This window comes from Lynx rufus, unplaced genomic scaffold (assembly GCF_022079265.1).
Source record: "Lynx rufus isolate CCGP_SWC_20201006 ecotype Redwood Valley unplaced genomic scaffold, mLynRuf1.p SCAF_8, whole genome shotgun sequence".
In the NCBI taxonomy this organism is placed as follows: domain Eukaryota; kingdom Metazoa; phylum Chordata; class Mammalia; order Carnivora; family Felidae; genus Lynx; species Lynx rufus.
This window is the reverse complement of record NW_025814896.1, coordinates 99,837,900-99,862,023: the sequence shown is the minus strand read 5'-3', so window position 1 is coordinate 99,862,023 and position 24,124 is coordinate 99,837,900. Positions and strand designations below refer to the sequence as shown.

The 24,124-nt window shown below is 40.1% G+C and overlaps 1 protein-coding gene across 1 annotated transcript in view; it reads right to left on the bottom strand.

Annotated features, from left to right (window-relative positions):
• The window catches only part of DNAH6 (dynein axonemal heavy chain 6), a 223,413-nt gene that overhangs the window by 79,695 nt on the left and 119,594 nt on the right, over nucleotides 1-24,124 (bottom strand). Inside the window, exons 44-45 of the mRNA XM_047069367.1 lie at nucleotides 22,919-23,073; nucleotides 13,883-14,114 (exon numbers count right to left, since the gene is read on the bottom strand). Of these exons, the coding sequence (XP_046925323.1) occupies nucleotides 13,883-14,114; nucleotides 22,919-23,073 (387 nt within the window). The remainder of the gene's footprint in view (nucleotides 1-13,882; nucleotides 14,115-22,918; nucleotides 23,074-24,124) is intronic.

Genomic DNA, 24,124 nt, shown 5'->3' with positions numbered 1-24,124 from the left:
CATGAATAGTTTCTGGATTTTGAAAGATTTTAAATTTCCCATTCAATTCAAATATGATTTCATGAACCTTTAACATTTATTTTTACAAGGTTAGGGAGTATAAATGTTTGCTTTGGGAGAATTTAATTTCCATTTCTTTGATTATTAGCCAGGGCAAATGTGATTCCACATTTACCATTTTCCATTAAAATATATGTTCAGGGGTGTCTGGGTGGCTCAGTTGGTTGTGTCTGGCTCTTAGTTTTGGCTCAGGTCATAATCTCACAATTTGTGAGATCAAGCCCCATGTTGGGCTCTGTACTGACAGCTCACAGTCTCGCTCATAAAATAGATAAATAAACTTTACAAGATCGGTTCAAACTGTAATCATTTATATATTGGAGTTTACTTTTAAATTTGAATGAGTAATTTTCATATTACAAAATAAACCTTTGCCTCTAATAATTGATGCAAATATTAAAAATCTATCATTTATCCTTTTGTTTTAGTTAACTTTTTAGTTTTAAAAAAGTTTGGGTCCTATTATTTAACTATGACAAAGTATCTGTTACTTTATTTTCTTCATTTGTAACTTTTTGTTTTTTTCTTAAAGTTGGAATAATTGTGTCTTGTTAATTTTCCCCAAGAGCAAACACTAGTTCTTTGTCATAATTTACTTATTTCTGCTTTTATCTTATTATTTGCTTTTTTTATTTTTGTTCTTCCTTGTGACCTTTATTTTCCTAAAATTTTAAGTCAACTAATTTAAGTAGCTTCTTTTTCTATTTAATGCTTATTAATTTATTTTGAGAGAGAGAGAGAGGAAGAGTGCATATGCACATGAGCCACACGAGTGGGGGAAGAGCAGAAAGAGAGAGGGAGAGAGAGAGAATCCCAAGCAGGCCCCATGCTGCAGGACAGAGCCTGGACATGGGGAGGGCTCGATCTCATGAACTGTGAGATCATGACCTGAGCCGAAATCAAGAGTCAGAAGCTTAACTGACTGAGCCGCCCGGGTGCCCCTAATTTACGTAGTTGCTAATTTTTTATTCAAATCTATAAATTTAATCCTAAGAACTGTTTGGTTGCATCGCACAGATTTCTATTTATATTAAGTTCATTTCCTTGTTCTCTAAAATAGAGATTTAAATTCTGATGTTCTTGACTCAGGAATTCTTTATATAAATGTTTTAAAGTGCTGAGCCACATCATTAATTTCTCCTTTGATTAGAGCATGGACAAAGGATGTTATCAGCATAGTTTATGCTTTTTTGAATTTATTGAAAATCTGTTTAAACCTAACATATGGTCAATTTTTGTAAACCTTCAGTAGTACTAGAAAATATTTACTTTCTTTGTAAAATATAATTATAGTATATAGCCATCAATTCCAGCTTAGAAATTATATTCTTCATATTATTTAAACATACTTATTTCTACTTTGTATTTGCTAGAAATAGCAAATTAAACTCTATTTTTAACATCTTGCTTGTCTCAACTTCTCATATTTATAATAGTTATACATATATATATATATACATGCATATATACACACATTAATTTTAGTTATTATGGTTATGTTTACTCTCCATTAGCATAGAACATTTGAGATTGATTGGGACTTTTAACAGTGTAATAGCCTTTTGTTTGCTTAAAGTGGAGCAAGACAGTCTGATCTTATTTTTGGAGTTTTAAAAGCAACATCAAGCTTATATAAAAATATTTTAATATCAGAGTAATAAGAAACTACTGATGAACACAACTAAGAAAATAAAAAACAATAACTCACAATCCCATGACCCAGACATTTTCAAATTGTATATACGGCATATCTGTTTAGATATATATTAAAACAGAGAACCTATATGGTAGATGATTTGTATATGTGTTATGATGTAACAACACATCATAAACATTTTTCACATTAATTAATGTGTATATTTCTACAAAGTAATTTTAATTTTTTTACAGTGTCCTATTGTATAATTATACCACAAATAACTTGTGAATAATAAGGCTATTTCAGATTAACTGTTATTTTATTTTATTTTATTTTATTTTTAAAGTTTATTTATTTTGAGAGGGAGAGAAAGCATGCACGCACACATGTACAAGTTGGGGAGGAACAGAGAGAGAGGGAGAGAAAACCTTAAGTTGGCTCCATGCTGTCAGTGTGGAGTCCGATGACTCACTCAATTTCACTAATCGTGAGATCATGCCCTGAGCAGAAATCAAGAGTTGGATGCTTAAAGACCAACTAGGCCACCCAGATACCCCGTTATTTTAAAATACTGCAATAGATATTCTTGCACATACAACTTTGTATGCAGCTGTAATTATAAGTAAGAGTAATTTAAGGACTTTATCTACATATTGCTACTACCTTCTAGAAGATTTTGCTAATTCACTGGTGCGTTCTATGCAAGGCCTGTTTTCCGACATCCTTGTCAACAATGAATATTATGATTTTTAACCTTTGTCAATGTGCAAGGCCAACCCCTGGTACTTAAATTTCTTTGGTTACTGGGAAGACTGAACATTTTTCAGGTCTTTAAAGCCCTTGAATTCTTTTTTTAAAGGAACTTTCTATTTGCATTTTATTACATTTTTGTATTTCTTCTATTGATGGGCTTGTCTTTTCCTTTTCATTTTAAAAAGACTGTATTTGTATTTATTTTCCAGCTTTATCGAGATATAATGGACATATAACATAGTATAAACTTAAGGCATACAATGTATTGATTTGTTATATTTATATATTGCAACATTATTACCACTATAGAAGCGTTAGTTAACACTTCCATCACATCACATAATTACCATTTCTTTGTTTTGTGGTGCAAACATTTAAGATTTACCCTCCTAGCAACATTAAAGTATATAATACATTATTTTTTTAAATTATTTATTTGTTTGTTTGTTTATTTATTTATTTATTTATTTATTTATTTCAATATATGAAGTTTATTGGCAAATTGGTTTCCATACAACACCCAGTGCTCATCCCATGTAATACATTATTGTTAACTATAGTCACCATGCTGTACATTAGATCCTTAGAACTTAATTCATCTTATAACTGGAAGTTTGTACCCTTTGACCAACTTCTCACCATTTTCTGCATCCCCCAGCCCCTGGTAACCACTATGCTTTCTGTTTCCATGAGTTTGGCTTTTCTTAGATCCTCATGTAAGTGATATCATACAGTATTTGTCTTTCTCTGTCCACTATTTCATTTAGCATAATGCCCTCAAGGTTTATCCATGTCGTTGTAAGCAGCAGAATTTCCTTCTGTCTCATGGCTGAGTAATACTCCATTATGTGTATGTGTATGTATATGCCATATCTTCTTTATCCATTCATCTACTGACGGACCCTTAAGTTGTTTCCATATCTTGACTATTGTGAATAATGTTGCAATAAACATAGGAGTTCAGATATCTCTATGAGATCCTGTTTTCATTTCCTTTGGATGTATATCCAGGAGTGGGATGGCTGGATCATATGGTAGTTCTGGAACCTCCATATTTTAAGTGTTTGAGGAACCCCCATATTATTTTCCATAGTGGCTGCACCAATTTACATTCCCACCAATAGTGCATAGGGTTCCCGTTTCTCCACATCCTTGCCAATGCTTGTTCTCTCTTGTCTTTTTGATGATAGCCATGGTAGCTATCTTTGTATGTTTCTAGGATTTTATCCATTTCTTCGGGGTTATCTAATTTATTGGCATAAATTGTGTGAGGTGACATCTCATTGTGGTTTTGATTTACATTTCCCTGATAATTACTGATGTGGAGTATCTCTACTTTTCTTTTAATTTTTAAAAATGTTTATTCATTTTTTGAGACACAGAGAGATAGAACACAAGCAGGGGAGGGGCAGAGAGAGAGAGAGGGAGACACAGAATCCATAGCAGGCTCCAGGCTCTGAGCTGCCAGCACAGAGCCTGATGCGGGGCTTGAACCCACAAACCGTGAGATCATGACCTGAGCTGAAATTGATGCTTAACCGACTGAGCCACCCAGGCGCCCTGGAGTATCTTTTCATGTACCTGTTGGCCATGTGTATGTCTTCTTTGGAAAAATGTCTATTCAGATCCTCTGCCCATTTTCTTAAATTGAATTTTTTTTTGCTATTGATTTGTATGAGTTCTTTATATATATTTACTTATAATGGGTCTCAGAGTGGCGCTGTTTGGCTTTAACCTATTGAATCTGGATGTCCATTTCTCTCCCCAGGTTTGGAAAGTTTTCAGCCATTATTGCTGTAAATATGCTTTCTGTTCCTTTTTCTTTCTTTTCTTCTGGAATTCCCATGATTGGGGAATTATTTCTTTTCATTATGTCCTAAAGGTTTTATAACCTTTTTCATTCTTTTTTCTTTTTGCTTCTCTGACTGGATAATGAAAAGATGTTCAGCGTCGCTCCTTATCAGGGAAATACAAATCAAAACCACACTCAGGTATCACCTCACGCCAGTCAGAGTGGCCAAAATGAACAAATCAGGAGACTACAGATGCTGGAGAGGATGTGGAAAAACGGGAACCCTCTTGCACTGTTGGTGGGAATGCAAATTGGTGCAGCCGCTCTGGAAAGCAGTGTGGAGGTTCCTCAGAAAATTAAAAATAGACCTACCCTATGACCCAGCAATAGCACTGCTAGGAATTTACCCAAACATCCTGTCTTTTAAGTGATTGATTATTCTGCATGATCAAATCTGCTTCTGAAGCTCTCCATTGAATTTTTTCGCTCAGGATTTGTTTGGGTTTTTTGATGGTTTCTTTTTCTTTGTTCACCTCCTTGTTCTGTTCATGCATTGCTTTTCCCATTTTTGTTTAGTCATCTGTGTGTTCTTATAGTTCACTAAATTTCTTTAAGAGGATTATTCTGAATTCTTTGTTTGCAGTTCATAGATCTCCATTTATTTAGTATTTAGAGTCAGTTAGTGGGGCTCTATTCATTTTCTTTGGTGTCATGATCCTTGATTCCTTACTTTGGTATCTGCACATTTGAGTAAGTGGTCTCCTCTTTGAGACTTTACAGGTTTGCTGTGACAGAGGCAGTTCTTCACCACTCTGCTTAGTTTGGGTTTCTGGACATGTCAGCTAGTAATCCTTGAGCAGGTGGGACTTGCTGTCAGGGTCTACTTGGGGGCAAGGCCACTGCCCAAGCTCTGAGGTTGGGGGTGGGGTGTTGCTGGGTGAGAATAGTTGGATAGGACGCTGACTTGGTTCTCTGCCCAAGCAAGGCTGTAGGATGGGCTGTGTGGTTGCCTAGATTCTGTGGTCTGGCTTCCTAGATGGTTGGGACTGTGTACTATACTCAGCAGCAGGTAAGGCTATGAATTAGCTTCCTCTCCTGGTAGGGCCACGGAGTGGGTCCCAAGGCTTGCATGGCTCATTGTTTGGGAACCTAACTCAAGCAAGGCTGTGCACTGACCAGATGAAACCCCTGGTTTTGCTTTGTAGACAGGGAGCAGGGGCTGTTGGATGAGCCAGGCAGGTTCCCTGGTCAGGTGGGCTAAAAGCTGTGTTCAGCAATGGGTGGAGGTACAAATCAGTTTCTCCACCAAGGTGGAGCAAGAGAACTGGCTCCAGTGCCAGAAAGGCACTTTCTTTGTGGTCTTGACTCAGGCCAACCTGTGCCCCCAAGTCCCCTTTCTGTATGGGGCCACTGGCTTTGCTCTGCAGATGATCAGCTCTGCTTGCTCTATTTTCACTTGATCGCTGCTGGTCTATACAACTTCCCAGGCATTCAGGCCAAGCTTTCCAGTTGGGCAGGGGTGGGAGTTACACCCCAGTGGTGTGTAGGGCTAGGACTCAGCTCCTCTGCCTGGGTGCGGTGGGGGAGCTCCAGGGCCAGCAAGGCTCTTTGTTTGAGGACCTTGAATCAGGAAGCCCTGGATTCTGCTGAGTTCCCTGGTCATACTGCACAAAACTGCTGGCTGGGACTACTGTTTGGGTACTGCAGGTAGGAACTCAGACTGCCAAGAGCCAGGTGTTGGGGGTTGCAAGCCCACGCTGCCTTCTCCACCACAATCTGATTTTCTGCGGTCAAGTCCTGCAGGTTTCCCTGAGATCCCTGTGATGTGAGACTGGAGTGGAATACACAAGAAGTGACCCACAAGGCAAGGGGAGCTGGATGTTCCCCCTGGGCTCTCTCTTTCCACTGGAGGAACTGTAGGCTCAGGGGAGACCTCTTGGGGTCACGTGGTGTGCTGGCTTGGGGGAGGGGCAATGTGATCAGTCTGTGCTGCTCCACTTACCCTTCTAATGTGGTCTGTCTTGGTCCCTGTGGTGCAGGGAGTGGTTCAGCCTCTCCCCTGTGTCCTAGGGTTCCCTCAATGATGTCTTGTCCATGAATAACTATTGTAGGTTGTTCGTGTGAGGGAGAGTGATGTCAGGGAATGACCTATATTGTGATCTTGGTGATGTCATTCTCCATCATTTTGTTCATGTATTTTTTTCCTGCTATAGTTAAATTGTTTACATGTGTTCTCTTGTAGCTCTCTGAACATCTTTTTTTCTTTTTTTTTCTTTTTTATATATGAAATTTATTGACAAATTGGTTTCCATGCAACACCCAGTGCTCATCCCAAAAGGTGCCCTCCTCAATACCCATCACCCACCCTCCCCTCCCTCCCACCCCCCATCAACCCTCAGTTTGTTCTCAGTTTTTAACAGTCTCTTATGCTTTGGCTCTCTCCCACTCTAACCTCTTTTTTTTTTTTTTTTTTTTCCTTCCCCTCCCCCATGGGTTCCTGTTAAGTTTCTCAGGATCCACATAAGAGTGAAACCATATGGTATCTGTCTTTCTCTGTATGGCTTATTTCACTTAGCATCACACTCTCCAGTTCCATCCACGTTGCTACAAAAGGCCATATTTCATTTTTTCTCATTGCCACATAGTATTCCATTGTGTATATATACCACAATTTCTTTATCCATTCATCAGTTGATGGACATTTAGGCTCTTTCCATAATTTGGCTATTGTTGAGAGTGCTGCTATGAACATTGGGGTACAAGTGCCCCTATGCATCAGTACTCCTGTATCCCTTGGATAAATTCCTAGCAGTGCTATTGCTGGGTCATAGGGTAGGTCTATTTTTAATTTTCTGAGGAACCTCCACACTGCTTTCCAGAGCGGCTGCACCAATTTGCATTCCCACCAACAGTGCAAGAGAGTTCCCGTTTCTCCACATCCTCTCCAGCATCTATAGTCTCCTGATTTGTTCATTTTGGCCACTCTGACTGGCGTGAGGTGATACCTGAGTGTGGTTTTGATTTGTATTTCCCTGATAAGAAGCGACGCTGAACATCTTTTCATGTGCCTGTTGGCCATCTGGATGTCTTCTTTAGAGAAGTGTCTATTCATGTTTTCTGCCCATTTCTTCACTGGGTTATTTGTTTTTCGGGTGTGGAGTTTGGTGAGCTCTTTATAGATTTTAGATACTAGCCCTTTGTCCGATATGTCATTTGCAAATATCTTTTCCCATTCTGTTGGTTGCCTTTTAGTTTTGTTGGTTGTTTCCTTTGCTGTGCAGAAGCTTTTTATCTTCATAAGGTCCCAGTAATTCACTTTTGCTTTTAATTCCCTTGCCTTTGGGGATGTGTCGAGTAAGAGATTGCTACGGCTGAGGTCAGAGAGGTCTTTTCCTGCTTTCTCCTCTAAGGTTCTGATGGTTTCCTGTCTCACATTTAGGTCCTTTATCCATTTTGAGTTTATTTTTGTAAATGGTGTGAGAAAGTGGTCTAGTTTCAACCTTCTGCATGTTGCTGTCCAGTTCTCCCAGCACCATTTGTTAAAGAGGCTGTCTTTTTTCCATTGGATGTTCTTTCCTGCTTTGTCAAAGATGAGTTGGCCATACGTTTGTGGGTCTAGTTCTGGGGTTTCTATTCTATTCCATTGGTCTGTGTGTCTGTTTTTGTGCCAATACCATGCTGTCTTGATGGTGACAGCTTTGTAGTAGAGGCTAAAGTCTGGGATTGTGATGCCTCCTGCTTTGGTCTTCTTCTTCAAAATTCCTTTGGCTATTCGGGGCCTTTTGTGGTTCCATATGAATTTTAGGATTGCTTGTTCTAATTTCGAGAAGAATGCTGGTGCAATTTTGATTGGGATTGCATTGAATGTGTAGATAGCTTTGGGTAGTATTGACATTTTGACAATATTTATTTTTCCAATCCATGAGCAGGGAATGTCTTTCCATTTCTTTAAATCTTCTTCAATTACCTTCATCAGCTTTCTATAGTTTTCAGCATACAGATCCTTTACATCTTTGGTTAGATTTATTCCTAGGTATTTTATGCTTCTTGGTGCAATTGTGAATGGGATCAGTTTCTTTATTTGTCTTTCTGTTGCTTCATTGTTAGTGTATAAGAATGCAACTGATTTCTGTACATTGATTTTGTATCCTGCAACTTTGCTGAATTCATGTATCAGTTCTAGCAGACTTTTGGTGGAGTCTATCGGATTTTCCATGTATAATATCATGTCATCTGCAAAAAGCGAAAGCTTGACTTCCTCTTTGCCAATTTGGATGCCTTTGATTTCCTTTTGTTGTCTGATTGCTGATGCTAGAACTTCCAGCACTATGTTAAACAACAGCGGTGAGAGTGGGCATCCCTGTCGTGTTCCTGATCTCAGGGAAAAAGCTCTCAGTTTTTCCCCGTTGAGGATGATGTTAGCTGTGGGCTTTTCATAAATGGCTTTTATGATCTTTAAGTATGTTCCTTCTATCCCGACTTTCTCAAGGGTTTTTATTAAGAAAGGGTGCTGGATTTTGTCAAAGGCCTTTTCTGCATCAATTGACAGGATCATATGGTTCTTCTCTTTTTTTTTGTTAATGTGATGTATCACGTTGATTGATTTGCGAATGTTGAACCAGCCCTGCATCCCAGGAATGAATCCCACTTGATCATGGTGAATAATTCTTTTTATATGCTGTTGAATTCGATTTGCTAGTATCTTATTGAGAATTTTGGCGTCCATATTCATCAGGGATATTGGCCTGTAGTTCTCTTTTTTTACTGGGTCTCTGTCTGGTTTAGGAATCAAAGTAATACTGGCTTCATAGAATGAGTCTGGAAGTTTTCCTTCCCTTTCTATTTCTTGGAATAGCTTGAGAAGGATAGGTATTATCTCTGCTTTAAACGTCTGGTAGAACTCCCCTGGGAAGCCATCTGGTCCTGGACTCTTATTTGTTGGGAGATTTTTGATAACCGATTCAATTTCTTCGCTGGTTATGGGTCTGTTCAAGCTTTCTATTTCCTCCTGATTGAGTTTTGGAAGAGTGTGGGTGTTCAGGAATTTGTCCATTTCTTCCAGGTTGTCCAATTTGTTGGCATATAATTTTTCATAGTATTCCCTGATAATTGTTTGTATCTCTGAGGGATTGGTTGTAATCATTCCATTTTCATTCATGATTTTATCTATTTGGGTCATCTCCCTTTTCTTTTTGAGAAGCCTGGCTAGCGGTTTGTCAATTTTGTTTATTTTTTCAAAAAACCAACTCTTGGTTTCGTTGATCTGCTCTACAGTTTTTTTAGATTCTATATTGTTTATTTCTGCTCTGATCTTTATTATTTCTCTTCTTCTGCTGGGTTTAGGCTGCCTTTGCTGTTCTGCTTCTATTTCCTTTAGGTGTGCTGTTAGATTTTGTATTTGGGATTTTTCTTGTTTCTTGAGATAGGCCTGGATTGCAATATATTTTCCTCTCAGGACTGCCTTCGCTGCATCCCAAAGCGTTTGGATTGTTGTATTTTCATTTTCGTTTGTTTCCATATATTTTTTGATTTCTTCTCTAATTGCCTGGTTGACCCACTCATTTGTTAGTAGGGTGTTCTTTAACCTCCATGCTTTTGGAGGTTTTCCAGACTTTTTCCTGTGGTTGATTTCAAGCTTCATAGCATTGTGGTCTGAAAGTATGCATGGTATAATTTCAATTCTTGTAAACTTATGAAGGGCTGTTTTGTGACCCAGTATGTGATCTATCTTGGAGAATGTTCCATGTGCACTCGAGAAGAAAGTATATTCTGTTGCTTTGGGATGCAGAGTTCTAAATATATCTGTCAAGTCCATCTGATCCAGTGTCTCATTCAGGGCCCTTGTTTCTTTATTGACCGTGTGTCTAGATGATCTATCCATTTCTGTAAGTGGGGTGTTAAAGTCCCCAGCAATTACCACATTCTTATCAATAAGGTTGCTTATGTTTATGAGTAATTGTTTTATATATTTGGGGGCTCTGGTATTCGGCGCATAGACATTTATAATTGTTAGCTCTTCCTGATGGATAGACCCTGTAACTATTATATAATGTCCTTCTTCATCTCTTGTTACAGCCTTTAATTTAAAGTCTAGTTTGTCTGATATAAGTATGGCTACTCCAGCTTTCTTTTGGCTTCCAGTAGCATGATAAATAGTTCTCCATCCCCTCACTCTCAATCTAAAGGTGTCCTCAGGTCTAAAATGAGTCTCTTGTAGACAGCAAATAGATGGGTCTTGTTTTTTTATCCATTCTGATACCCTATGTCTTTTGGTTGGCGCATTTAATCCATTTACATTCAGTGTTATTATAGAAAGATACGGGTTTAGGGGCGCCTGGGTGGCGCAGTCGGTTAAGCGTCCGACTTCAGCCAGGTCACGATCTCGCGGTCCGTGAGTTCGAGCCCCGCGTCAGGCTCTGGGCTGATGGCTCAGAGCCTGGAGCCTGTTTCCGATTCTGTGTCTCCCTCTCTCTCTGCCCCTCCCCCGTTCATGCTCTGTCTCTCTCTGTCAAAAATAAATAAACATTGAAAAAAAAAATTAAAAAAAAAAAAGAAAGATACGGGTTTAGAGTCATTGTGATGTCTGTATGTTTTATGCTTGTAGTGATGTCTCTGGTACTTTGTCTCACAGGGTCCCCCTTAGGATCTCTTGTAGGGCTGGTTTAGTGGCGACAAATTCCTTCAGTTTTTGTTTGTTTGGGAAGACCTTTATCTCTCCTTCTATTCTAAATGACAGACTTGCTGGATAAAGGATTCTCGGCTGCATATTTTTGCTGTCTAGCACCCTGAAAATCTCGTGCCAATTCTTTCTGGCCTGCCAAGTTTCAAAAGAGAGATCAGTCACGAGTCTTATAGGTCTCCCTTTATATGTGAGGGCACGTTTACCCCTTGCTGCTTTCAGAATTTTCTCTTTATCCTTGTATTTTGCCAGTTTCACTATGATATGTCGTGCAGAAGATCGATTCAAGTTACGTCTGAAGGGAGTTCTCTGTGCCTCTTGGATTTCAATGCCTTTTTCCTTCCCCAGTTCAGGGAAGTTCTCAGCTATTATTTCTTCAAGTACCCCTTCAGCACCTTTCCCTCTCTCTTCCTCCTCTGGGATACCAATTATGCGTATATTATTTCTTTTTAGTGTATCACTTAGTTCTCTAATTTTCCCCTCATACTCCTGGATTTTTTTATCTCTCTTTTTCTCAGCTTCCTCTTTTTCCATAACTTTATCTTCTAGTTCACCTATTCTCTCCTCTGCCTCTTCCATCCGAGCCGTGGTGGTTTGCATTTTGTTTTGCATTTCATTTAAAGCGTTTTTCAGCTCCTCGTGACTGTTCCTTAGTCCCTTGATCTCTGTAGCAAGAGATTCTCTGCTGTCCTGTATACTGTTTTCAAGCCCAGCGATTAATTTTATGACTATTATTCTAAATTCACTTTCTGTTATATTATTTAAATCCTTTTTGATCAGCTCATTAGCTGTTGTTATTTCCTGGAGATTCTTCTGAGGGGAATTCTTCCGCTTGGTCATTTTAGATAGTCCCTGGTGTGGTGAGGACCTGCAGGGCACTTCCCCTGTGCTGTGGTGTATAATTGGAGTTGGTGGGCGGGGCCGCAGTCAGTCCTGATGTCTGCCCCCAGCCCACCGCTGGGGCCACAGTCAGACTGGTGTGTGCCTTCTCTTCCCCTCTCCTAGGGGTGGGATTCACTGTGGGGTGGCGTGGCCCGTCTGGGCTACTTGCACACTGCCAGGCTTGTGATGCTGGGGATCTGGCGTATTAGCTGGGGTGGGAAGGCAAGGTGCACGGCGGCAGGGGGGGCAGGCTTAGCTCGTTTCTCCTTAGGTGATCCACTTCAGGAGGGGCCCTGTGGCAGCCGGAGGGAGTCAGATCCGCTGCCGGAGGTTTGGCTCCGCAGAAGCACAGAGTTGGGTGTTTGCGCAGAGCGAGCAATTTCCCTGGCCGGAACCGGTTCCCTTTGGGATTTTGGCTGGGGGATGGGCGGGGGAGATGGCGCTGGAGAGCGCCTTTGTTCCCTGCCAAACTGAGCTCTGTCGTCCGGGGGCTCCGCAGCTCTCCCTCCCTTTGTCCTCCAGCCTTCTCGCTTTCCGAGCAGAGCTGTTAACTTATGACCTCCCAGACGCTAAGTCGCGCTTGCTGTGGGAACACAGTCCGTCAGGCCCCTCCGCTTTTGCAAGCCGGACTCGGGGGCTCTGCTTGGCTGGCGAGCCACCCCTCCGCCCCGGCTCCCTCCCGCCAGTCCGTGGAGCGCGCACCGCCTCGCCGCCCTTCCTACCCTCTTCCGTGGGCCTCTCATCTGCACTTGGGTCCGGTGACTCCATTCTGCTAATCCTCTGGCTGTTTTCTGGGTTATTTAGGCAGGTGTAGGTGGAATCTAAGTGATCAGCAGGACGCGCGGTGAGCCCAGCGTCCTCCTACGCCGCCATCTTCCTGTCGACCGAGCTCTCTGAACATCTTTAGAGCAATTGTTTAGAGTTCTTTGTGCGACGATGCCTGGGTCTCCATATCTTTGGGGCCAGTTACTGGAGGCTTACAGTATTTCTTTGGTGGGGTCATGTTTCCTTGGTTCTTCATGATATCTGTAGCCTTATGTAGGTGTATGCATGTTTGAGGGAGTTCCCTCTTCCAGACTTTATGGACTGAATTCAGTAAGGGCAGACTTTCATGTGTAGGTAGGGGCACAATGGAGCATGCTGTAGCCCCAGGTCTAGAGGTGCAGGGCACCAAGTGTGGGGATGGGTAGTGGTGCTGGGCCTACGAGTGTGTTATGTTTCTTCGGCTGAGGCGGCCGCTGGGATCCACAGTATGTGTGCCTTGGTGAGCGCTGCAGGGGGGGTCACAGTGGCTGCAAGGGCTATTGGCGTCCCCAGCTGTGCCTCCAGGTTGAGCAGCTAGGGACCAGGGCAGGCACTGCTGGTGGCCAAAGCTGGTGGAGTACATACATTTGACTCTGGGTCCTTTCTCATTTGTAAAAAATGTTAACATATTCAGGTATAAATTCACTGCATGTCACCGATGTTAAAAATATTTTCCCATTTTATGATTGTACTTAATTTAAAATAATTTAAAATATTTATGCATCAGATCCATTACTTTTTTATTGCTCGGCTGATTTCTATAGAGGTTTATTTTCCCTCATGTTAAAATGCCTAAGTGTAGTCAATGTAGAAAATTTTCTTGTTTAGAACAAATTCAAGAACAGTTACATTTGTTCTTATAGACATAGATAAAATCCCATTTTAATTTTAAAGTTAATTTAACACTAAAACAGCCATCGTTATTCTTATTTTCCTTTTCTTGGGTAAAGCATATTTCCCTAATTGATTTCAGTTAGGGTATAATTTCCTTATACTTACTGCTATAGAAACAATTTATTACTTTTTGTTATCTATGTCCTTCTCAAAGAAAAGTTCAAACTTCTCTTACCCCCTTAACCTTTGATCATATTTACTTAGAATTTAAAGGGTGACACAACGGTTGGTAAAATAAATGAAAATGTATTATAAAAGTCTTTTACAAGGTCCAAGACATCTGTTATCTGAGGGAGCAATTCCTTGCACTGTATCATACAAACTATTCAAAGCACACTTGTGATCGTAACACTTGTACTTTAGCTATTTAAACATGTACCTGGGTGTCAGTGAAGAGGAAGACCATATTCTTGTTATCCACACCAGCCAGTTTGTACAACTTCCTCAGGTCTTCATGAAAACTGTCATAATTATATCCTCGGCTCAGTTCAATTTGCAAACATTTGTAACCACATATGTGAGCTGCAAGTCTTGTAAGAGACTGTTTTCCAGTGCCTCCTACTCCAACGAGCAGCGCATTGCCTCTTTCCTGACGAATCATGCGGGCAATCCTGCAGGCAACAAAGCAGAGAAAGACGTATTTCAAGTGTACAGATGTGGGTCAGAGGGCCTGACCCAGTATGGACCGCTAGTGGCCAGTGGGGAATCCTCCCTGAGCAAAAGGCCATCGGAAAGAGCAGGTGTGGCTAAAGTTCATGTCTGGGGGTGGGGGGGGCACCTGGGTGGCTCAGTCAGTTAAGCGTCCGACTTCGGCTCAGGTCATGATCTCGCGGTCCGTGAGTTCGAGCCCCGTGTCGGGCTCTGTGCTGACAGCTCAGAGTCTGGAGCCTGCTTCGGATTCTATGTCTCCCTCTCTCTCTGCCCCTACCCTGCTCACACTCTGTCTCTCTCAAAAATAAATAAACATCAAAATAAATAAATAAATAAATAAATAAATAAATAAATAAATAAAGTTCATGGCTGGGAGGAAAGACCTGCTGAGCTTTCATTGTGTCCATCTCTCCCATTTCCCACAGGCTGCTGGCCTTGGTCATGCAAATGTAGAGTAAAAGAAAATCTCTTCTCCTTTCTCTAAAGTGTGAAGGGTTTTGTCAGAACCTTGGCTGATCTAAGCCACTGCTTATATTATAACCATTGTATTAACAAGCCCAGGGCTTCATTTATAAGGAGGAGCAAGCAGAAATACAGAAATACTGCTGGGTCTAGGAAAAGACAGTGTGGTTCAGAAGGGGAGCTCAATGGGAATGCCCTGAAATGAATTTAATCTAAGATATCGACAACATTTTAGAAAATTTCTGATTCACGTTGACAACAAGAATATGAAAAGCACTGCTATGGTGATACTAGAGTGAACACTCGGGGGAAAAGCGGAGTTTAGCAAAAATTGGAGATGGAAAATCTGATGACCAAATTGAAAACCTCAGTGGAGGGGCACCTGGGTGGCTCAGTCAGTTAAGCGTCTGACTTTGGCTCAGGTCATGATCTCGAGATTCCTGAGTTTGAGCCCCGTGTCGGGCTCTCAGCTGTCAGTGTGGAGCCTGTTTCAGATTCTCTGTCTCCCTCTCTCTCTGCCCCTCCCCTGCTCACATGCTCTCTCTCTCTCTCTCTCTCTCTCTCTCTCTCAAAAATAAATAAATATTAAAACAAATAAACAACAAAAAACCTCAGCGGAACACGGGCCTTGCAAATAGGAAAATGGGAATTTGAAATAGGTGGAGGGGCGCCTGGGTGGCGCAGTCGGTTAAGCGTCCGACTTCAGCCAGGTCACGATCTCGCGGTCCGTGAGTTCGAGCCCCGCGTCAGGCTCTGGGCTGATGGCTCGGAGCCTGGAGCCTGTTTCCAATTCTGTGTCTTCCTCTCTCTCTGCCCCTCCCCTGTTCATGCTCTGTCTCTCTCTGTCCCAAAAATAAATAAACGTTGAAAAAAAAAATTAAAAAAAAAAAATGAAATAGGTGGAAAATTCAATAGGTGAAGTAGAAGACAAACTCAAGGAGTTTATCCAGAATGCAGAGAAGAAAGATAATGACATTACAATGACAAGAGAATAGAGATAAGGAGGACAAATGTAGGAGAAACAAGTGGGATCCCAGAGGCCACACAAATGGAAGTGCAGAAGGAGAGACAGGAGGGGACAGAACTGATGTGACAGCTGATGAAACAGTAGGAAGAAACCCCTGAGCGGAACCCATAGATTTGAAGTCCCTGAGGGTCAGGAAAGAAAACCAGAGAGGAGAGGCAAAACATTAAAGATTTTCTAGGAGATACATAAATATAAAATAAAATACGGGTGCATGCATACATATAAAATAGAAATATAGAAATCTATATTTTAGACATAACTGAAGAGACTGTGAGCATCTAAAAGGCAGACAAATTACTCCCAAAGGGACAAATAATTTCAGGCTGGCCTTAGGTGACTATTTTACAAGATGATATTCCATAAGACAATGGGTAGAGGGAAAGCTGTCATGTTATTGCTCAGAGCATAAGCCATCTAAACCTTCCTAAAAGATTTCTTGAAGATATATAAAGAAGTATAACTAAAGAAAAAATTGTTTAATGTTCATTTATTTTAGAGAGAGACACAGAATCCGAAGCAGGCTCCAGGCTCTGAGCTGTCAAGGACAGAGCCTGATACGGCACTCAAACCCATGAATGGTGAGATCGTGACCTGAGCCAAAGTTAGACGCTTAATCAACTGAATCACCGAGGTGCCCCAAGAAGTATAGATAAAACTAAAAAACCCAAGAAAGGGAGAGAGATGTCTGTATAAAGTGAGAAGTGTGTATGAGTCGAGTCCATATACTATTGTTAAGATGATAAAAAAGACGATAGTATCGATAAATTCCTCTTAAAAAGAAGATACAAACTGTAAAAATAATTTTTTTTAATTACAACACGATTTATCTAAAATTTCAGACTGGGTTATCAGAAACTAGGAAAGCATGGGAGAATTATAACGGTAGATTTAATTTCTCTCTCCCTCTTAACAGGAAGTTTGCTTGTGTGTCTGAGTATCTATCTTAATTTTATTCAAAATTCTAATAATTAGAAAAGACCAGGTTCAAATATTTGAAAGTGATAATGGCTTTATTATTTTTTAAATTATGAAAGTAAAACACAGTCATTGTAACTGAGGGGAGAAAATCAGTGCCAAGCCTTCCCCATTTGTAAGCTCTATCACAAGGGCCTGGGTGTTCTTAAAAAAAATTTTTTTTTTAATGTTTATTTATTTTGGACAGAGAGAGAGACAGAGCATGAGCGGGGGAGGGGCAGAGAGAGTGGGAGACACAGAATCCGAAGCAGGCTCTAGGCTCTGAGCTGTCAGCACAGAGCCCAACGTGGGGCTCGAACTCACAGACCATGAGATCATGACCTGAGCCGAAGTCGGATGCTCAACCGACTGAGCCACCCAGGTGCCCCAAGGGCCTGGGTGTTCTGATCTCTGAGAATGGTGCCTACCATAGTAGGGGCTTCATCAGCATTTGTTCAGTGAATTTTTGTATGTTGACTTGTGTGTGTGTATTACAAAAATGGGATTAAACTCTAATTACATTTTGTTTTATGATTGTTTTGCTAGATAATGTATTATGGACATTTTCATGCTAGTAAATACAGCAACAAATATACCATACTTATTTAGCCAGTTCCCTAGTGATGGATATTTAGTTCTTTTATGTTTTTCCTATCATACTAACAATATTAGAAAACAAAACTTAAAGCTAGCTGCAAATAGAATCCTTTCAGATCGTTAGAGTGAGAGAGAGGGAGACCATGAAACAGAAAGAAGTTGCATTAAAAAGGAACAGAAAATACGTTAGGATGTCATAAATGTGGCCATTAAAGCCATGTTTTAAAATAGTATTTAATTATGTAGGATTTTGGAGGCAAATGTAATGTAAGTGTTAAAGGCATGATGTTCAATAATATGTGCCATAATACAACTTTGTAAAAATCTCTATATACTTACAAATATATTTGAAAGAACCATACAATTTTAATAGTGGTTGTCTCTGGGTGAGGAGGTGAAATTATGAATGTTTTTCTAAATTCTATAATGAGTATGTTTACCATATGATCAGAAAAATAATCACAAAGTACAGTAGTTCCACCCCTCAGTGATGGGGGGATACACTCTAAGATCCCAGTGGATGCCTGAAACTATGGGTAGGATCAAACCTTAGTTTTCCTATACATACATACTTGATAAATTTTAATTTATAATTTAGTCACAGTAAGAGATTAACAACAATAATAATAACATAGAACAATTATAACAATATGCTATAATAAAAGTTATGTGAATGTGGTCTCTCTCAAAGTATCTCATTGTACTGTACTTCCTGTGATGATGTGAGATAAGATGCCTACGTGATGAGATGAAGCGAGGTGAATGAGGTAGGCATTGTGGCTTGGAGTTAGGCTACTACTGACCTTCTGACGAATCATCAGAAGGAGGGTCATCTGCTTCCTCACTGAGGTTGACTGTGGGTAAGTAAAACTGCAGAAAGAGAGACTGTGGATAAGGGGAGGACAACTGTAGATGTAGTTCTGCCTTGTAGGAAATACAAAGATGCCTTTTTTTCTGCAATAGTTCTATCCTCAAAAAGATCTTGGTGATATGAATTTTTATAAATAAAATTACACTTCTAAGAAAAAGGGAGACAAATGTCATTTCTTAATCTCCCTCTGAAATTGAGTACACTTTTACCAAATCATCTATATTGAAGTAACCAACTTCTACTTCCAGATCTTAAACACTATGACTTAGAAAACATTGATCAAACAGCTCCTATGCACCATTATCTTTGGTGGCAGGGGATAGGAGCATGTAGTATGAGCATAGAACAGGAAGTCTACAGTGAAAAGTGCTCCTCCAGGGCGAAGTAGACTTCTAAGTCATTATTTGGGATCTTCTAAAATAAGAATTAAACCTTCAAATTTGTCTCCTTCAGTTTCATACCTTCTTCTGTCCCTCAGGCCAGTCTGCTCTTTCCCTGCCCTGACTGCCTCGATAACACAGCTTTTTCCAGGACAGGGTCAGCAAATAATGGTGTGTGGGCCAAACCTTGCCCCTTCACTGTGTTTTTAAAGTTTATTTATTTATTTGGGGATGAGGAGAGGGAGAGGGAGAGGAGAGGGAGAGGGGGAGAGAGAGAGAGAGAGAGAGAGAGAGAGAGAGAGAGAGAGAGCACACATGCACAGGGAAGGGGCAGAGAGAGAGGGAGAGAGAGAATCCCAAGCAGGCTCTGCACTGTCAGTGTGGAGCCTGAGGCAGGGCTCAAACTCACAAACTGTGAGATCGTGACCTGAGCCGAAATGAAGAGTCCCATGTTTAACAGACTAAGCCACCAAGAAGCCCCTTAAAATTTTTTTATGGCCTATTAGCTAAGAATGTTTTTGTAGTTTTCAAGTGGCTAACAAAAACATCAAAAGAAGAGTAATATTTTGATATGTGAAAATCATATGATATTCTAATATTAGTGTCCATAAATAAAGTTTTATTGGAACACAGCCATGCTCACTCATTCATTTACTGAAGATGGCTGCTTTTGTGTTTCAATGGCAGAAATGAGTCATTGTGACAGGGTCTATATGACCCACAGAGTCCAAAATATTTCCTATTGGTCCTTCTCTAGGATCCTTTGCCAACTCCTCCCCTTGAGTAAGCAAATAGATGATGTAGGCACTATTTCCATGGTTGTCTCTGTCACAGTGCATACTAGACAGAAGACACATCACATCATCTGTTTATTTCTCTTCAGTCACCTAGGTAGGTATAATATTGAGAGGTAAAGGGATATGTAATAATGTTTTGCTGGTTTTTTCCATAATGTGCATGTGTTCCGCAGTGGATGAAATATGGACTGTTAAAAAATCTTGCACTTTATATGTTACTCTTTCCTTGTTTCAGGTATAGTACAGTATTTTGATTATTTTCATCTGATATTATTGGAAACAAAAAATCTTACAGCACTTAATAACAAAAAGCTTATAACTTAATAACACCTCTTCCCAGTGTTATTTTTTCTGCCAACTTACATATCAATAGATAGAAAAGTCCCTCCACTAGGAATCCCCCAGCATTACATTTTCTCTACTGCAGTAGGCAAGAGATGGCTGTCCTAATTAGTAGCTTACATTTTCATTGAGATCTGTTTTACCATCTTTGTACTGTGGTGACAACTCTGGGCATATGTAATGGGTGGAAATACCCAGGTGCAAACTGCCCTTTGAAAACACAGGCTCTAAAGAAAAAAAAAGTGTTTGTGGTTTGGGAAGGCTTTTATCTACTTATCCTATGCAAAAAATTAAAAAATAAAAAAATAAATGTAAAATGTCACCAACAAATGGAAATGTAGTATCTGCTAAATTACTGAATTCTCCCATAACTCATGTTCATAATGAAGCCCTTTCTGTTGCTCTTCAGCAGTAGGTATTTGAGAGCTCTTACAAGTAGAAATTTGTTTACTCTAATTCCTACCTTCTGATCTTCCCTAGAAAAAGAAGACATCTATGCTGTAATTCACATGGCAGCCCTTTGTGTATCTGAACACCAAGTCTCCTCCATTCTACAAATGGCTTTTCATTTCCTCCTGTAATATTTTAAGCAATCCTTGAGTGGCCTGCTGATTCTCTTTCATAAAAATAAAAAAGATTATAAATACAATTAAGCAGACTTTGCCTATAGTCTGGTCTCTTCTCCAGGAAGTTTCTCAGACCAGAGTATTATTAGACCATTATTATTTTTTTTCCAGGCTTAGGGCCAGTGTGAGCTATAGGATAAAAGTTGTTAGGAGCTAGCATGCGGGTATGTAGGCAGGGGGAAGGATAAGAAGCAAGTGGTATCTCAACAACCCAGTGACAAACTATTGTTATAACACTGGAGTTGTGACAAAAATAGATTCTCAAATTAGAGTTGATTAAACAGCAGAAGTATAGGAAAGGTAAAACAATTGATTGCTTATGGTTTATAGAAAAAAAGTCCTGAGGATTTAACTGTCCAACTTAACACGATCCAACACTAAAATGTAGTTGATGAGGGAAAAAAAACAAATCCATGAAAATCTTGCTATGGTAGCAGATTGCAGGAAATCCTGTCCTCACACACACTTTACACTGCGGATTGCACAGAATACTACATCAAATCTGGGCATCGCGTTTTAAGTGGAACATGGAGAAATTATCAAGTGCTCAGTATGTGGAGGCTGAAAATAATCTCTAACAGGCAACGGTGGAGGATCTGGGTTATATCTGCTCAGAGAAGGGAAAGCTAAGTGGAGCCTAGTCACAATTTTCAAATATTTGAGGGCTATAATGAAAAAAGTGGATCCATTTTGGGTGGAGGCACCCGCAGCACAGTTAGAGCCAAAGGACTGGATGCAATTCTCAGTCTGTGACTCACCAGCTAGGGGACTTGGGACAATTCACCTAATCTTTCTGTGGTACACGGGACTGTCCAAAAATGGCTGCAGTAACGTTTCTGGTCCTACTTGCTCTTTGATCCTGTTAAGAGACAGTCTCTGACCCTTTGTTGTCAACTGGGTAGGCCTGTGCGACTCCTTCGACTAACGGAGTATGGTATAAGTGATGTTATGTGACTTCTGAGGCTGTTGTGAGAGGGCATCTGGCTTCTGTTGTCACTCTCAGGGCACCAGACTTTGGAGCCCTGAGCCATGGGAGAAGCCCAGACACTCTGATGCTGCTGTGCTAGAGAGACACAATCAGTGCACACACAGGCAGAGGTGCGCCATGTGCTCCAGATGCTGTGCGACTTTGACTGCATTGAGACACCCAAGACAGAACCCCTGGGAACCTGAGATCAGGAAATAATGAAGCTACCAAGGGTCACGGTGGCTTATCATATAGCAACAGACCACCGGAACATTCTCGGAGCCTTATCTGTAGAGAGAGTATGATACTGGGCCGCAGAGAGCTGTTATCACAGTGAAACGCAGTACTCCATATCATGGTTTCATACTCACACCAAGTGCCATTATTATTACTGCTCCACAGGATGGAACTGACAGCAGATGTCACAGGCAGCAAATTGTGTATCATCCTTCAAGTGTCATTTTAATACTTAGAATTGTCAACAGTATACAAAAACACCTAAAAAAGTGGTGTATCATAGGATTTCCCTCATATGTGGAATTTAAGAAACAAAACAAATGAACAAAGAAAAACAAGAGACAAACCAAAAAACAGACTCTTAAATATAGAGGACAAACTGATGGTTAGCAAAGGGGGGTCCAGGGACTGGGAGAAATAGGTGAAGGGGATTAAGAGTACACTTAACGTGATGAGCACTAAGTAATGCACAGAATTGTTGAGTCACTATATTGTACACCTGAAACTAATACAACACTGTATGTTAATTATACTGGAATTGAAATTTTAAAAAAGGGGTGTATTCCCCAAGGACTGCAGATATTCGGGCTGGATACCTATTTGTCATGGGCATCCCTTAAAGGATACTTGCAATGGGTAAAAGTCAGGCTTATAAGCAGATGGAGTCTACAATACTTGGATTCCACTCATTTTATTATAATCTTGAGCCCCTTATTTCTTTAGGCATACACATAATCAGCCTTTTTATACTGTACATGTATCTCTGTAAACTACCTTACATCCTTTTTTTTTTTTTTATAATGAGACAGGGCATTTAAACCAAATAAAAACAATCTATTAATATTTAATGAAAATAATCCCTGGGTTCCAATTCATGAGGTTTATATTTAAAATATATAAAAAATAACTTTTACATTATAGCAAGATTTGCCAATAGACCTTTGTCCATCTGAAAATCTATTTAAAGTCTTTTGTACAACTTAATTCTTACCTTTCAAAAAAAATTTTTTTTTAACATTTATTCATTTTTGAGAGAGAGAGACAGAACGTTAGCGGGGGAGAGGCAGAGGGAGACACAGAATACAAAGTAGGCTCCAGGCTCCAAGCTGTCAGCACAGAGCCCGACGCAGGGTTTGAACTCATGAACCCTGAGATCATGACCTGAACTGAAGTTGTACACCCAACCGATTGAGCCACCCACGCACCCCATTTCTTAACTTTTTCTTAAAGATTTTTTAAAGTTTATTTATTTTGAGAGAGAGAGAGAGAGGGAGAGTGCACATGCACAAGTGGGGGAGGGGCAGAGAGAGAAAGGGAGAGAGAGAATCCCCAGCAGGCTCCACACTGTCTGTGTAGAGCCCCATGTGGGGCTTGAACTCATAAACTGGGAGATCATGACCTGAGCTGAAATCAAGAGTTGGACATTCAACCCACTGAGCCACCAAGACACCCTAATTCTTACCTTTTAATACAATGTATTATTGGACACCCTATAGTACTATACCTTGAAACATGTTCTATAGCATCCTGGAAGAACACCAACTTTACTTCTTTGGGATTTATAAGGTTATAATCGTCAAGATAGTCCTGTAGAACATTTGCGATTTTCTCCATATCAGGCATGTCATTGTAAATCCGATCAGTCTTATCTGCTCCAAACTATAAGATGATTTATGGGAGAGGGACCAAGTTAGATCAATTATGATACAGAAATACACACATTCATAATCTTAGGAGGTAATATTCTTTCACCCATGTTGCTATTTAATCATCTGCATGCATATATATGAATATGTATTATATATTGTATTATATAATGTACATATTAGCAAGGCTTCAAAACCAAGGAAATGGGACTAAGAAACTCAGATTTTCATGGATAACTGAAAATCTATTTCATTTAACTTCAAATGGCACATTGGAATTTCAGCAATCTTTGCTATAAAATCCACACAGGAGCTCAGAAATAGGTTTTCATACTTTCTCACTGTACCTTATTGTGGTTTCATATTTTTGCTCTCAGCCTGTTGATATCAGAAAAGCTAAATGGGCTGAAAATTATGCATGCCAGACTGTTAGGGTTATAAAAAATCATGCCAGAACTACATGTAGTTTTTACCAGTGGTCAATCTCATTAATTAAACCATTGGGAATGAAATTTGGTGTAAACTATAAGGAATTGAGTTCCTGTGTGAGGTCCTGTTTGGACCTGTTGATGACATCTTTTCTTTGCTGTAGCAACTGTCCTGGGGGCATTTTTATTTGGAGCCATTGATTAAAATACTCATAGGTAATGCAAGAAGGGTCCAACTGCTCTTTTCCTATTGCTTTATTCCCCTATTTGATAATTAGATCAGTAGGAACACATAGGAAATATAATCACCACCTGGAAACAAACTTTGGACTTTGTTTTTAAATACATTTAAATAGATCTGTTTCACACAAATTATCTTTTTTATTTGTCAGGGGTTACAGGGTGATGAGGTAATTGCATACTTGTAATAGAAAGACAAGTTGTTCATTTGTTTGAAAGCCTGCTGTATACCTAGCTCTATGCAGGAAGCTGGAGATTTAGAGTGAACAAAACAGACATGGCCCCTGCCCTCTTGAAGACACTAGGGATGTTGCACCCAACAAGAGTCAACTTGGAAAAACAAGATGGTTATCAATGAACACAGGTAGGATGGTTAGATGGAAGGCTTATTGGAGG